Below are 16978 nucleotides of genomic sequence, written 5' to 3'. Positions count from 1 at the left end.
GCAGCCCACCAGGCTCCTCTGTCCATGGGATTTTCCAGGCAAGAGTACTGGAGTGGGGTGCCATTGCCTTCTCCGGGGGTGCGGGGATGCTTTTAATCAAATCTTTCCTCTCCTGAGTGTGTCGGAGGCTCCCTCAGCTGGACGATTCGGGAACAACAGGCTCTAAAGCGTCTGGTCTCCACTAGTTTAACGTGTGAGCGTGAGTGCACGCGAGGTCGTCTGTGACTTGGTATTTTAGGGTGCATTTGAGTGAATATGCGAGCATCCATGTAACTGTGTGCAAGTATGTGAGGGTGTGTACGTGTGTAAGAGTCAAAATGTGTGCACAGTGTGTGATTGCGCGCTGTGTGAGATGGTGCGTGCATGCATCCGTGTGTGTGCATGTGTGTGGGTGGGTGTGTTGGGAAGAGCGAAGAGCAGAACTGCACTCACTGAATGACTGCAACTGTTCACATCAGGCTGGGCTTATCGCAGGAGCTGCTGTTCAAACTTCCCTCAGGCAGGACATTCTGGAGAAATAATGCCTTTGGAAGCAGCCCTAAGTAAGGACTGGGGCTGGGCGGGGCGGGGGGTGGGGGGGGGGTGGGGGGCGGGTACATGTTCTCTGCTCTCTCCCTAAGGGACTGAGCCCCAGGTACTCATAGAGTAAGGTTCCCTGATAAAGCATCCTTTACCTGCTGCCTTCACTTCTTTGTCTCACTTCCCCATTGTCTTACTGGCATTTTCTAGAATCACCTCCCAAAGAAACAACTTACAGTTGAATTTTTGTCTCAAGGTCACTTCCGAATAAGGTATTTTCACTTGAATCTTTTCATCAGCGTTAAATTCTGGAGAACCCAAACTAAGACACATATATGGGTTTACTTCCCTAATTCTCATGCGAGTGTTATTTGCTCAGTTGTGTCCGACTCTTTGAGACCCCATGGACTGTAGCCCACCAGGCTCCTCTGTCCTTGAGATTCTCCAGGCAAGTATACTGGAGTGGGTTGCCGTTCCCTTCAACAGGGGATCTTCCTGATCCAGGAATGGAACCCGGATATCCCTCACTGCAGGTGGAGTCTTTACCATCTGTAGACCTAATCTTCTGCCTCTTCTTACCAAGAAGGAGAAGGAAAATCACTTGTTCAAGGTCACACAGCTGGAGATCAGGCAAAGGTGGGCACTCACCATGGGCTATCTGACCCCAAGTCCAGGGCTTTCTCCCCTCTGGGAGTCTCCGCCTTGATAAGGGCTCAGGGAATAAATGGGGTGAGGCTCGTAAACAGCCGGTAGGTTACTGATGTGTGTGCTGGATGGACCCAAAGCTCTTGCCTTGTGCTCATGTCCTCATTCTGTCATAAAATAAGAAGAATAATGGCAAACACCATGCTTGGCGCTGACTGTGCGTCAAGGAACATTGTTGGGAGCACTTTATTATTTATCTCCTCTCTCCTCTCTCTCTCCCCCTTCCTTTCTCTCCACGTATGACATGGGAAACATTTTCACTCTGTTCCCGCTCCCCAACCACCAGCCCTGCAATGTGGTGTGATTTCTTTTTCATTTTACAAAATTGCATATAAAGAGCATTTTCAAGGCACACATTTGTGCACACATAACTATTTTTTGCATTTCTTTACCATCCCCATGTTTGAGGACTCTAAACATGTTAGGAAATATATCTGTTTGTTAACTTTTATTGTATAATAAACCTCCAGGAAGTTTAGTAATTTAAAATGATAAACTTTAGCTCCCTGGCAAACTTAAAAAAACATCTTCTCAGCAACACCTAGATAAGGGTTTAATAACTGGGTCCTGTACTTTGGCCATCTGATGCAAAGAGCTGACTCATTGGAAAAGACCCTGCTGCTGGGAAAGACTGAAGGCAGGAAGAGAAGAGGGTGGCAGAGGATGAGATGGTAGGATGGCATCACCGACTCAATGGACTTGAATCTGAGCAAGCCCTGGGAGATGCTGAAGGACAGGGAACTAGCGTGCTGCAGTCCGCAGGGTCACAAAGAGTCAGACACGATTTAGTGACTGAATAACAACGACAAATACCCTAGTCTAGCTGACGCACAAAATAAAATCGTCATAATCTCTTAAGGGGAGGGATGGCAAAGAGTTTACTGCTAACTTTGATTTACTACTTGGGAAGTTAGAAGGGGCAAATGATCTCTTTTTTAGCACTACACTTCCCAAGGGGCATTTCTCCAAGCCTCCCTTCTGTGGCTTGGGGTGGTCCTTGGTGGTCAGGCTAGTTTTTGTGAACAATCATTACCCAGTAAGTAGACAGGGCAGATGATGATGATGAAGAAGGAGGAGGAGGAAGGGCAGGAGGAGGGATGTGGGGAGGAAGGAGACTATTCATGACTGTATTGCCAAAAATAATACACCCTAGCGGCTTTTCCTCACTGTGTGTGTTCTCTGTACTTTTCCGAAGTTTTCCTCCAGGCTTTGGGGCTCCCAAGCCAGTTTATTTGATCTGCTGCCACCTGGGCCAGAAATCTGGCAGCTCTGCCATCTGGTTCTCCCTACAGTGTGGCCTCAGGGACCTGTTGGTTTTTTTACCTCAAACCTGCGTCAGGGCTGGGAGTGTTGAGTCAGATTGCATCAGCTCCACTGTGGGTCTCCAGCATGGCTGGTTCTGGCTGCTTTGATTATCTTCAGTTCAGTTCAGTTCAGTCGCTCAGTCGTGTCCGACTCTTTGCGACCCCATGAATCGGAGCACGCCAGGCCTCCCTGTCCATCACTAACTCCTGGAGTTCACTCAGACTCACGTCCATTGAGTCAGTGATGCCATCCAGCCATCTCATCCTCTGTTGTCCCCTTCTCCTCCTGCCCCCAATCCCTGCCAGCATCAGAGTCATTTCCAATGAGTCAACTCTTCACATGAGGTGGCCAAAGTACTGGAGCTTCAGCTTTAGCATCATTCCTTCTAATGAACACCCAGGGCTGATCTCCTTTAGAATGGACTGGTTGGATCTCCTTGCAGTCCAAGGGACTCTCAAGAGTCTTCTCCAACACCACAGTTCAAAAGCATCAGTTCTTCGGCGCTCAGCCTTCTTCACAGTCCAACTCTCACATCCATACATGACCACAGGAAAAACCATAGCCTTGACTAGACGGACCGTAGTCAGCAAAGTAATGTCTCTGCTTTGAACATGGTGTTTAGGTTGGTCATAACTTTCCTTCCAAGGAGTAAGCGTCTTTCAATTTCGTGGCTGCAATCATCATCTGCAGTGATTTTGGAGCCCCCAAAAATAAAGTCTGACACTGTTTCCACTGTTTCCCCATCTATTTGCCATGGAGTGATGGGACCGGATGCCATGATCTTCGTTTTCTGAACGTTGAGCCAACTTTTTTCACTCTCCTCTTTCACTTTCACCAAGGGGCTTTTTAGTTCCTCTTCATTTTCTGCCATAAGGGTGGTGTCATCTGCATATCTGAGGTTATTGATATTTCTCCCAGCAATCCTGATTCCAGCTTGTGCTTCTTCCAGCCCAGCGTTTCTCATGATGTATTCTGCATATAAGTTAAATAAGCAGGGTGACAATATACAGCCTTGACATCCTCCTTTTCCTATTTGGAACCAGTCTGTTGTTCCATATCCAGTTCTCACTGTTGCTTCCTGACCTGCATACAGATTTCTCAAGAGGCAGGTCAGGTGGTCTGGTATTCCCATCTCTTTCAGAATTTTCCGCAGTTTATTGTGATCCACACAGTCAAAGGCTTTGGCATAGTCAAGAAAGCAGAAATAGATGTTTTTCTGGAACTCTCTTGCTTTTTCCATGATCCAGCAGATGTTGGCAATTTGATCTCTGGTTCCTCTGCCTTTTCTAAAACCAGCTTGAACATCAGGGAGTTCATGGTTCATGTATTGCTGAAGTCTGGCTTGGAGAACTTTGAGCATTACTTTACTTCCATGTGAGATGAGTGCGATTGTGTGGTAGTTTGAGCATTCTTTGGCATTGCCTTTCTTTGAGATTGGAATGAAAACTGACCTTTTCCAGGCCTGTGGCCACTGCTGAGTTTTCCAAATTTGCTGGCATATTGAGTGCAGCACTTTCACAGCATCATCTTTCAGGATTTGAAATAGCTCAACTGGAATTCCATTACCTCCACTAGCTTTGTTCGTAGTGATGCTTTCTAAGGCCCACTTGACTTCACATTCCAGGATGTCTAGCTCTAGGTGAGTGATCACACCATTGTGATTATCTTGGCTGTGAAGCTCTTTTTTGTACAGTTCTTCTGTGTATTCTTGCCACCTCTTCTTAATATCTTCTGCTTCTGTTAGGTCCATACTATCTCTGTCCTTTATCGAGCCCATCTTTGCGTGAAATGTTCCCTTGGTATCTCTACTTTTCTTGAAGAGATCTCTAGTCATTCCCATTCTGTTGTTTTCCTCTATTTCTTTGCATTGATCTCTGAAGAAGGCTTTTTAATCTCTTCTTGCTATTCTTTCGAACTCTGCATTCCGATGCTTATATCTTTCCTTTTCTCCTTTGCTTTTCGCTTCTCTTCTCTTCATAGCTATTTTGCCAAGAAAATGCACTGGTCATAGCAAACACCCTCTTCCAACAACACAAGAGAAGACTCTACACATGGACATCACCAGATGGTCAACACCGAAATCAGATTGATTATATTCTTTGCAGCCAAAGATGGAGAAGCTCTATACAGTCAACAAAAACAAGACCAGGAGCTGACTGTGGCTCAGATCATGAACTCTTTATTATTAAACTCAGACTTAAACTGAAGAAAGTAGGGAAAACCGCTAGACCATTCAGGTATGACCTAAATCAAATCCCTTATGATTATACAGTGGAAATGAGAAATAGATTTAAGGGACTAGATCTGATAGGTAGAGTGCCTGATGAACTATGGAATGAGGTTCGTGATATTGATTATCTTAGCCCATTGATTATCTTAGCCAGCCTTGATTATCTTAGCCCATTTGAAGACAGAAGCAGAATGAACATGTGTGTCCCACCCTATCTCTATAGTCCTGGTGTGGCTTCAGGGGGTGGTTCTTATTCATGGCCCACTTTTCCATGTCATTCAGGTTTCTGCCCAAAAGCCACCTCCTCAGGGAGGCCTGCCCTGACTGCCCAGTCCGGAGCAGTGCTCTCGGTCACTTTCTAGTGCATCTCACTCTGTTAATTTCCCTAATTCCTGCCACCATCTGACTTGGTCTTATTTCCTGTCGACTTCCTCCACTAGATGTGAGCTCAATGATCCAGAGACCTTGTCTGTCTTGTTCATCCCATGTGCTGGGTCCCAGCCCTGTGCCTGCTATAGAGTGGATGGGCAAGTACAGCTTGTTGTTGAGGAATGAGCCACCTGGGAGAGATATAAATCCTCTCTTCATCTGCAGAGGAGGACATGAAGTTTAGAGAGGGCAGTAGACTTGCCCAGGGTCACACAGCCAGTGAGTAGCAGAGCTGAGACTTGAACTCAGTCAGTTCTTCTGAGTCCGGAACTTGTTCCTTCCTAATAGCTGAGGGAGGAGAGGTGAAACGCCAGCCAGCAGGCAGCCTGCAGGCTTGTTCTAGAGAGACTCCAGGCTGGTTCGTGAGAGGTATGTCTTTATTATGACAATAAATAAAAACTCCTCATCTGTTTTGTGTGGCCAGCTATGTGCCTTTCACTGTGCTAAATCCGTATTTCTTTTTAAAATTGTGTTTTAGTGATAAACATTCTAGCAGCTCAATGTGGGCGATAAATGCATTCGAGACTCCAATTTACTTCTCTCAGTTCCACTGTGTTGTGTGGATTCTTCTGGACTTTTTCATCCCATATACAAACACGTGCACACATACACATGCATTCACAGGCGTTGTTTATAATCTCACCTTTGTGCTGTGCTCAGTTGCTCAGCTGTGTCTGACTCTTAGCAGCCCCATGGACCGTAGTCTGCCAGGCTCCTCTGTCCACCGAATTCTCCAGGCAAGAATACCAGAGTGGGTTGCTCTTTTCTTCTCCAGGACATCTTCTCAACCAAGGGATTGAACACATGCCTCCTGCGTTTCCTGCATTGGCAGGTGGATTCTTAATCACTGTGCCACCTGCAAACTATTTTGAAACATACTTTCTCCTACTCTTTCTGCCTGTGTCTAATGGGATGCTTGCAACTCTTTGTGAGGTTCTATCAACCCATTTAACAGATGTGAAAAGTGAGGTTCAGAAGGGTGATGGACTGTGCCAGTGGCTGGTGATTCCAAGCAACCACCACAGCTGGTCTGGCACAGGCTTGCCCACTGCCAGGCTCTGGATGGGTGTGGAAGGATGCCTGGCAAAGGGACAGAGGGAGAGTGGCTCCTTTCTTCAACCCTGGCTGGGGGACGTCCTGTAAGCCAGGCTTGTGTGATTTGGCAGCTGAGATGTTCTTTGATGAGAAACCACTGGAGATGCTCCAGTCTCCTCAGGCACAGAACAGAAGGTCCCCATCTGAGGCTTCCTATCCTTCCATGCTGGGTCCCTTTATTCTCCTACCATTTGATCCAGGAAGCGGGTGATGGATCCTGCCCCTCCTGTAGGCCCTAGGCCTGCTGGATTTTGAATTCTTGGCCACATGGTGAAGCAGTCTTTAATCCTGGCTTCTGGAGAGAATGCTGGACCAAAATTTTCACCTTAGCTGGTTCCCCCAAGGATTTGGCAACTGCCTTCACAGTGTGGGTGCTGAAAGGACAAGGACAGGCTTGCTTGCGCCTACTCTGTGACTGTGGGGCCCTTTTAACCACGCAGTCCACTTCCCCTCTTCATTTGGGTCCCGCTCAAAGGTCACCTCCTCCGGGAAGCCCTCATATCCCTATTTCCGTCCGGCAATTCTTGATCATTTCTCTGATCATCGCCCTTCTCCCCCTGAGAGGAGTCCTTTGACAGAAGAGACAATGTCTGTTGTGCTTAGAGCTACAACCTACCCTCTAGAGTTGTTTCTAGAACACAGTAGACACTCAGTAAATCCACAGCCACCCAGGCCTGGCAAGGACAGATTTTTCTCCTGATTTTACAGATTAAAAAAAGCAAGAGACAAACAAGGTACGGTTCCCTGACATATATTGCAGAGCCTGACCCAGGTCTCTTAAAGCAGTGACTCTCAAACTTTAACAAGCACAAGAATCCCTGGAATCTGGTTAACACATAAATTCTGATTAGGTAAGTACAATCCGACAGTAATGATCTGTCACTGTGAAATGAACACTCGCAAAATCTTTTTTTCTAATTATTTTAAATTAAATCAATAACTTTTAAATGTTGTTTTGGGGTGTAGCTGATTAACAATGTTGTGATAGTTTCAGACAGACTGCTAAGGGATTCAGTCAGGCATCTACATGTATCCATTCTCCCCAAAACTCTGCTCCCATCCAGGCTTCCACATAACACTGAGCCTGTAGGTCCATTTGGTTGTCTGTGGCTCAGCTGGTAAAGAATCCACCTGCAATGCGAGACCAGGTTTCGATCCCTGGGTTGGGAAGATCCCTTGGAGAAGAGAAAGGTTACCCACTCCAGCATTCTGGCTTGGAGAATTCCATGGACTGTATAGTTCATGGGGTCACAAAGAGCAGGGCACGACTGAGTGACTTTCGCTTTCACTTCACTTTTAAATATAGCAGTGTGTACCTGTCCACCCCAAACTCCCTTACTATCCCTTCCCCCATCCTCACTGATCCCTCCCGCCAGCAACCATAAATTTATCTATAAGTCTGTGAGTCTCTTTCAGCTTTGTAAGTAGGCTCATTTGTATCATCTCTTTTTAGATTCCACTTGTAAGGGATGTCATGCGACGTTTGTCGTCTGATTTACTTCACTCGATATGACAGTCTCTAGGTCCAGCCATGTTGCTGCAGATCGCATTATGTCGTTCTTTGAAATCAGCCCCCAAACCTTCGTGGCTTAAAACAATGGCTACTTTATTTTCTCTTATGATTCTGCATGTCAACGGGGAACCCTGTGACGTCACCCAAGGCTGTGATCATCTGGAGGCTCAGCTGGTTGGACCGTACAGATGGCTCCCTCTTGTGGCCGGCAGGTGACACTGACTGTCGGCTGGAAGAGAATCCAAGGCTGCTGATCAGAGCTTCTCCTCCTGGCTTGGGCTTCTCTATCGCATGGTGACTGAGTTCCAAGGGACTGTGTTTCAAGAACAGCACGTAGGGCTTCCCTGGTGGCTCAGTGGTAAAGAATCTGCCTGCCAATGTAGTAGACACAGGTTTGATCCCTGGTCTGGAAAGATCCCACATGCTGTGGAGCAACGAAGGCCCTGCATCACGACTACTGAGCCTTTGCTCTAGAGCCTGGGAGCCACAAGAGAAAAGCCGATGCAGCCCATGAAGCAGTGAAGACCCAGCGCAGCCAAAAATAATAAATAAATACAATTATATACATAAAAAACTTGTAAATTTAAGCTGCCAAACCAGTCTAAGGCCCATCACTGGCATGATACCACCTGACCGCACAATGTTAGTTAAACAGTGTCAGGCCTGATTCCAGGAGAAGACAAAATAATTCCTCCTCTTACTGGGGACAATGGAAGAAAGTTTGCAGCCATCACCTTGGTGTGTTAGAGCCCAAAGTTCTGCATTTCCTAGATGTTGCTGCTTTTGCCAGCGCTGCTGGTCTGAGGACCCCATTTTGGCTGGCCAGGTTTTACAGCTTGTAGCTATAAAGGTCCCTTTCTTCCCTAAACAGTTGATGAGTTCTGAATATATGCCAAGATTCACTTTCACTAGTCCTATCTTGTTGAATTACTGCTCTGTGTGGCTGGAGAGTTATTGCACCTCTCTGGACCCCTGTTTGCTCTTCTTTCTTCCTGCTTCTCCCCACCCTTCTCTGGCTAGCTCTGCCGCTTCTCACCTGCTCCCACCTTGCTCCTGGCTCTTTTCTGGATGGAATTGTCAGTGGCTGGATCCACCTCAGCAGAGAAGAAGAGTCTAGGACAGTGCACCCAAGCTTGCTGGGGGCTCCAGGCTTCCCAGGTGGCTCAGTGGTAAAGAATCTGCCTGCCATTGTAGGAGATGCATGTTCGAACCCTGCATTGGGAAGATCGCCTGGAGGAGGGCATGGCAACCCACTCCAGTATCCTTGCCTGGAGAATCCCATGGACAGAAGGGCCTGGCTGGCTACATAGTCCATGGGGCTGCAAAGAGTTGACTTAGTGACCAAACAACAACAAGGACCAGGCACCTGAAGCCGGATTAAGCCTCCTGAAGCCACCTGAAGCTGGATCAGATAGACCCGGAAGAAATAGGGGGTAGCAGAGGTGGAGGAGGAAAGTTGGGCATCTCTCCAGCTTTCTGAGATGCAGGAAGAATGTCTGAGCTTCTTTCATTCAGCAGCTGCATCCTTCAAACCCACCCTCATCTTTTAGCCTGACCATGAGGAGAGCTCATGGGGTGCTGAGACCACTTTACAGGGAAATTTGGGAATGGGATCTGGAAGAATTTGTGTCCCCTGTAACGCTTACATCCCATGTCCCAGAAGGGAAGGCTGAGCCGAGAGAAAGTGAAAGTGTTAGTCACTCAGTCATGTCTGACTCTGTAACCCCAGGACTGTAGCCCGCCAGGCTCCTCTGTCCATGGGATTTTCCAGGCAAGAATAGTGGAGTGGATTGCCATGTCCACCTCCAGGGGATCTTCCCGAACCAGGCATCGAACCTGGGTCTCCTGCATTGCAGGCAGATTCTTTACCGTCTGAGCCACCAGGGAAGCCCAGAGAAAGTGGGCACAAACCACAGTGAGAGTGAGGCTCCCCACTCGGGATCTCCCTGCCCTGCCTTCCCCTGTGTGAACCCTGCTCTCTATGAGTGCCATGCAAGCCTTACAACTCATGCTCCCAGGTGCTCTCTTCGACTGAATCCTTTTTCCTCTGAATCTAATGTGGGTAATTCCGAGTCAGGCTGGATTCTCTGTTCCTGCTTGCCACAGTCATGGCTCAACACACACCCTGGGCTGTTGGGAAGAAGGACTTGAACTCCTGCCAGGCTCCTGTGCCCTAAAGGGCAGGGGCTTCAGATCTCTGAGCTTCCTGATTCTGTGCTGAAAAATAATACATGATGCCCTCCTGGCACACGCAGGGAGAGGAGCTGCAGAGATGTTTTGGGACAAGGCTGGGCCAGGCCCTGCTCACCTGGCACCTGAACGTTCATGCTTTGAGTGCCACACCCTAGCCTTGGAAGAGCAAGGGCAGCTGTAAACTTGGGGGCCCAGAGTCACCTTTGCTCGCACTCCAACAAACCCATGCGGGAGGTGCTGAGTCTTGAGAGTTCAGGGTTTGTGCCATGTGACCCTGAGCTGGTCTCTGGCCAGACACCTCTGGTTTGAAGTCTTGGGCCAGATGCCAGCTTGGGGAGGAGGCATGCAGGGACTGGCTGTCAGCCAAGCCCAGCCTCCCTGTGATTCAGAGATTGGGCCAGAGGGAAAGAGACCTCCCAGAAGGAGGACGGAGGAAGTTGTGTGGGACAAGCCGCTCCTGACCGAAGGTGCCGGGCTGGTGTTGCTGGGGCTGAGGGTTCTGGCCTGGGGTAGGAAGTGGGTGCTGCGCTAGATGGGGTGGCTCCACAGAGAGAGCCGCACATCCCCTCCTTCCCCCGACCGGGGATGGTGGTTTCCTCGCAAATGGAGCTCCTGGCAACCTTCCACTAATTCCTTTCTTCATCTGTCTTTTTCTTTTTCTCTTCTCTCTCTTGCTTTCATTTCCCTTCCCTTTCTTTCCTTTCCTTTTTCTTTCTTTCTTTCTTTTTCTCTGTCTCTCTTTCTCTCTCCCTCTTCCTCTGAATTTCTGTTTCTCCCTCCCCTCTCCCAGTCCCGGTCTGTCTGTCTCTGAGCCCTTCTCGCCCGTCCCCAGCCCTCCCTATCCCTGCCCCTCATTCCCTTACTCCTCTTCCTCTTTCCATCTCTGCCTCACAGCTCACCATCACTGTCTCTTCCTTCATCCTCAGGATTCACCCTGCACCCCATCTGACCACAGGATGCTGGAGCTGAGCCTGTCCTGGCTGGGACTCGGGGCGGTGGCAGCCTCCCCGTGGCTGCTGCTGCTGCTGCTCGGGGCCTCCTGGATCCTGGCCCGCATCCTGGCCTGGATCTATGCCTTCTATGACAACTGCTGTCGCCTCCGATGTTTCCCGCAGCCCCCCAAACGGAGCTGGTTTTGGGGTCACCTAGGCCTGGTGAGTGTGGGCAGCAGGATAGGTCCGGGGGATCAGGGTGGATAGACTTCCTGAGGGTCAGGAATGGGGCTCGGAGAGCTGGGAGTCTGGGACTAGGCTGGGGTCTGTGGCGGCAAGGGAAACCTCTTGCCTCACCTCCCACCCATTGGGTCCAGTCCTCTCTTCTCTGTCCGTCCTATGCTCCAATGCCTTCCTTCTTCTTCTTCTTTTTTTAAATTTACTTATTTCGCTCACTGGATCTTAGTTGTGGCATGCAGGATCTTCAACCTTTGCTGTATGTGGGAGCTTTAATTGCAGAATGCAGGATCTGGTTCCCCGACCAAGGATCGAACCTGGGCCTTCTGCACAGGGAGCATGGAGTCTTAGCTACTGGGCCACCGGGGAAGTCCCCCCAGTGCCTTTCTTGTTCTCCAGTGCTGTCCTCACCCCAAGCCTGTTTTGGGTCATGTTCCTGCTTGTCTTCCCCACATTTGTACACATTTGAGGGGCTCTCAGGGTGGGCTGCAGAGAGCTGGGCCCCGTGGTGTCCCCACAGACTGTACAGCTGGTCTTGAGGCCTCCTCGGAGCCACTGTCCAGGATCTGTTCCAGCTGGGCCTTGGGCCAGTGTCTACTCTTCTGCGGGCTTCTGAGTCCCAGGAGGAATGAACTATGACCCCCACTCCATCTTCCCCCGATGGGGTCAGAGGAATGTGTGGACCGTCTCCCCTTCTCCCTTTCCTCAGGCACTTTCCTTTACCTATCTTGTCTTCCACCCCCAAGATGCATCAGTGAGCCCTGTTGCCCAGCTTGGATAAAAGTGGACCACTCTCTTTTTCAGAATCACTCTGCTCTAATGGTCAAACTTCCTGGAAGGAGGCTTCTGGCCCACCTTCCTAGTCTTATCCTCAGAGGCCTTTCCACTGTGTTGAGTCGGCCCCTTTTTGCCACAATCACACTTAGGATTTTGTCATCACCCGTAAGGGCGCCACCTCCAAAACCATTGATCTGAGGATTGCATTCTCTGATCACAACTCCTCTTCCTTCGAACTTCTGTTTTCTTCATCTCCCATCCTAGATCCTGCCAGGATTTCCAGTGCCTTCTACACCCCAGTCCAATGGCTTCCTTTCCATCCTACTGCTTTGGACATCTTTAGCTTAGATTCTCATGCTTTGTACTTGGGCTGCAGTGTCTGGCCAATTGGGCTTTCCTTTGTGACTCTTTGAATAAGAGCTAAACCCTCCAAGTACTCTGATCTTTTCTCCACGATGATGCTAGAGGTCACAAAACAGGACAAAGAGATGACATGAACATCTCCACCTGCCCATTTCCCAGTGGGCTTTCTTCTGAATAAAACCTCTGATCTGCTGTCTCAGAGCTGCTTTCACTCACTGCCTCCATTTCTCTGTTTGCTTTCTCCTGCTCCAGTCTGGTCCCTACCTCCATCTGGCATCTGATTCTGCCAGATGGCTGTGATCTCTAGGTCTCTACATCCCATGGACTCCATCCAGCCCCATCTCATCCAACTCCCAGCAGCTCTCTGATCTTGTGAACCACCCTGTCCTCCTGAAACCTGCTTTTCCTCTTGGTTCCAGCACACGGCCTTCTCTGGTCTCTCCCCTACCTCCCCATAGCTCCTCTGTCTCCTCTTGGCTCCTCCTTTGCTCCATCCTTCCATGTGAGGAGCTCTCTGCCCCCAGCGTTCTAACCCTTTCTCCTTCTTCTGCTTCTTCTGAGGACATTTCCTCCCCTAGGACTCCAGCTCGTAAGGGGGCCATCAGTTTCCTCCGTAAGTGAATTTTAAGTTCACATCTCTCCTGACCCCAAGTCATCCAGCTCCCTCCTCCTCTTCTCACGTGAAGGGGGAGGCTCTCATGAACACCTCGTTCTTCGGTCAGAATCTGAACTCGTGGCTCCCTCCCCAGTCCTGCCTCTGCCCTCAGTCTAGTGCACCCTTCTAGTTGTCCACATCCCATTCCCTGGGGCCCTGATCCTGCCCGTTTCCCTCACCCATGCACCCAATCCTAATGTGCTGCCTCCACAATCTGTCCCCAGTCTGTCCCCTCTCTGCATCTCCTATCACCCATGGCCCCATCCGCCATCACTTTTCTCCAGGAATCCTTGCCAAGCCTACTCTCTGGTCTCCTTATTGCCACTGGCGTCCCCTCCATCCTCTTTCTCTTTTTAGCCCTGGATAGACTTCTCCGAAATTCCATTTAGGTCACGCCGTTTCTTGGCTGAAAACTGTTCAATGGCTGCCTATCGCTCTGAAGATAAAGACAATGTTTCCAGGCCGGCACCCGCCGTTCTCCTTAGCCTTGCGCATGCCATGGTCACTCTGAGCTTCTGCTTTAGCTCTTCGGTGAGCCAAGCTCTTCCCACAAGCAGGGTTCTTGCTTGTGCTGCAGGAAGCACTCCCTTTCCTGTGTTTACCCCCTGGATTCCTCCTTATCCTTCCATTTCTGGCTCAAGTATAACTGTCTTCTCTAAGCTTCCTTTGACTCCCCCAGACTCTGATCTCTGACTTTGCGCATTTGTTGCTATTGTTCAATCTCTAAGTCACGTCTGTTCTTTGCAACCCCACGGACTGCAGCACAGCAGGCTGCCCTGTCCTTCATCATCTCAAGGTTTGCTCAAACTCATGTCCATTTAGTTGATGATGTCATCTCAGCCTCTGACATCCCCTTCTCCTCCTGCCTTCAATCTTTCCCAGCATCAGGGTCTTTTCCAATGAGCCAGCTCTTCGTATCAGGTGGCCAAAGTATTGGAGCTTCAAAATTTCAGCATCAATCCTTCCAACGAACATTCAGGCTTGATTTCCTTCAGAATTGACCGGTTTGATCTCCTTGCAGTTCAAGGGACTCTCAAAAGTCTTCAACATGACAGTTCAAAAGTGTCAGTTCTTTGGCACTCAACCTTCTTTATGGTCCAACTCTCACATCCGTACGTGACTACTGAAAAAATCATATCTTTGACTATATGGATCTTTGTTGGCAAAGTGATGTCTCTGCTTTTTAATATACTTTCTAGGTTTGTCATAGCTTTTCTTCCAAGGAGCAAGTATCTTTCAATTTTATGGAGCAAGTATCTTTCAGTTTTATGGCTGCAGTCATCATCTGCAGTGATTTTGGAGCCCTGGAAAACTGTTTCCATTTTTTCCACATCTCTTTGAGATGAAGAGATGGGACCAGAATTCATGATCTTAATTTTTTGAATGTTGAGTTTTAAGCCAGTTTTTTCACTCTCCTCTTTCGCCCTCATCAAGAGGCTCTTTAGTTCCTCTTTGCTTTCTGCCATTAGGATAGTATCCTCTGCATATCTGGGTTATTGATATTTCTCTGGGCAGTCTTGATTCCAGCTTGTGATTCATTCAGCCTGGCATTTCTCGTGATGGACTCTGCATGTAAGTTAAAAAATCAGGGTGATAATATATAGCCTTGTTGTACTCCTTTCCCAGTTTTGAACCAGTCTTCTGTTTATGTCTGGTTCTAACTGTTGCTTCTTGACCTGCACACAGGTTTCTCAGGAAACAGGTAAAGTGGTCTGGTATTTCCATATCTTTAAGAATTTTATACAGTTAGCTGAGATCCACACAGTCAAAGGCTTTAGTGTAGAAGCAGCAGTAGATGTTTTTCTGGAATCCTGTTGCTTTTTCTATGATCCCGCTGATGTTGGCAATTTGATCTCTGGTTTCTCTTCCTTTTCTAAATCCAGCTTGTACATTTGGAAGTTCTTGGTTCATGTATTGTTGAAGCCTAACTTAAAGGATTTTGAGTATTACCTTGCTAGAATGTGAAATGAGCACAGTTTTATGGACTTGGCCCTGCTCATGATTAAATCGTCAATTGTCCAGTTACTTATTTATTATCCCTCTGTCACCCTAGATGTTTGCTCTGGGGACAAACATAATATATATAGTAGCCCAGCCTGTTGATAAATGTTTGGTAATACTGTGGTGGAGGCCTGGGTAACTTGCCATCACTTTCCTTTCTTATCCAAGGCCAAAGGCACAGGTGTCCAGCTCCTCTCTCCTCCTCCCCCAGACCAGCATCTCACAGAACAGTATGTGCCAAGCACATAGTAAGGCTTGCCTGAGATTACAGGGCTTGTGAAAGGTTGTTGCTGAATCATGAAAAGACGCCAGGATTCTTGGCCTCCAGAGAAGAAGAATTCAATCCTCGGCCAGAGATGAGACTTGATTGTTCAAAGCTTTTGTGTAATAAAGTTTTATTAAAGTATAAAGGAGATAGAGAGAGCTTCTGACATAGACATCAGAAGGGAACAGAAAGAATACCCCCATGCTAGTTTTTAGCTGGATGTTATATATAGTTACTAGCAGTCTGTTAATGAAAGAAAGGAATGTCTTAAAACTCAGAATGGCATCAGGCCTCTCATCCATAAAATGTATTTTGGGATAATCTTGGCACCAGACGAGTCATCCTGATTGACTTGAATCTTGTAGAAGGGCAGATTACCATAAATAGCTTCGTTTACATAGATTAGGGGAACAATGTCTGAGTATAACATAATGGTTTGTCAAGTAGGTTCTGAGCCATTAGGTGGAACTGACTTGAAGACAGAATCTGGGGTAAATGCATAGTATATTAACATAGCTTAAGACAATCATTTCCATAAGGAAAGTGCATTGGTTAACTCAAGGTTTGAGAATAGTTACCTTCAGGTGAAACCAGGTGTCATTATGGTAACACAGTATTTTAAGAGAAACCTCCTTTTAAATTTCTATAGAGAAGGAAAAAATTATTGCTAGTTTGTTTCCTCCTGCCGCTTAAAAGAGATAAAGATGTCTGACACTTGCAGCTTATTTCCTCCATTTGGAGACCTCTGGCCTTCCTGCCTGCTACCCTCTCACTTGGAATGTTCTCAGAGAGCCCTAAAGTTACCCTTCTGACTCCCCATCCCAGGGCTTGGCTGTGGAGGCTGGTCTTAGTCATGCTTTTCTCCTCCAATATCTCCTGCTGTGTGACTTTGGCTAAGTTTCTCTCCCTCTCTGAGCTGAACTTATCAAATGCCTCAGGGTCCTTAGAGAGCAGAGAGTGTGTGTTCTCAGTCACTCAGTCATGTCCAACTCTTTGCAACCCCATGGACTATAGTCCAGCAAGCTTCTCTGTCCATGGGATTCTCCAGGAAAGCATACTTGAGTGGGATTTTCCAGACCTAGGGATTGGACCTGTGTCTCCTGCATTTGTAAGGAGATTCTTCACCACCAGTGCCACCTGGGAAGTCCCCAGTGAGCGAGGAGCAGTCACAAAGGTAAAAATGACTTATGTTCACCTACCTGGAGCACCTGGGGGCTTGGATAGGGTGTCCTGAGGGACTGGAGAGGGTGCCTCACCAGAAAGCAACCCCCCTTCTTCTTCTTTTGGGGGGTATGGCTTCAGTTTCTTCATTTGTAATTGGCATGATTTACGGGAGTGTCCAAGAATCAGGTTCTATCCCTGCTTCTTGGGAAGATCTTTGGTTGGGAAGATCGCCTGGAGAAGGAAATGACAACCCACTCTAGTATTCTTGCCTGGAAAATTCTATGGAGAGAGGAGTCTCCATAGTGGTGGGCTGTAGTCCACCAAATGGGATTATAAAGAGTTGGACCCCACTGAGAGGCTAAAGAGCAATAGTAGCAGCATGCGAGTGTCCCTAGGTTCAGGAAAGAGATAGATAGCTAGGATGTGCTGTGAGAAATAATAGACAGGATGTACCAGATAGGTATCTATATCCAGATAGATATTTGGTTGGCCAAAAAGTTCGTTCAAGCCTTCTGTAAGATGTTATGGAAAACCTGAACGCACTTCTTGGCCAACCCAGTAGCTAGCTAGCTAGCAGACAGAGAGGATGTACTGT

At 48.0% G+C, this 16978-nt stretch overlaps 1 protein-coding gene across 1 annotated transcript in view; it reads left to right on the top strand.

Annotated features, from left to right (window-relative positions):
• Nucleotides 1–10945: 10945 nt before the first annotated feature.
• LOC128050378 (cytochrome P450 4F6-like) overlaps nt 10946–16978 on the top strand; it is a 41410-nt gene continuing 35377 nt past the window's right edge. Inside the window, exon 1 of the mRNA XM_052642619.1 lies at nt 10946–11143. Within this exon, the coding sequence (XP_052498579.1) occupies nt 10946–11143 (198 nt within the window). The remainder of the gene's footprint in view (nt 11144–16978) is intronic.

This window comes from Budorcas taxicolor, chromosome 7, assembly GCF_023091745.1.
Source record: "Budorcas taxicolor isolate Tak-1 chromosome 7, Takin1.1, whole genome shotgun sequence".
Classification (NCBI taxonomy): domain Eukaryota; kingdom Metazoa; phylum Chordata; class Mammalia; order Artiodactyla; family Bovidae; genus Budorcas; species Budorcas taxicolor.
The sequence above is the reverse complement of the archived record's forward strand: the minus strand, read 5'-3'. Positions and strand labels throughout refer to the sequence as shown.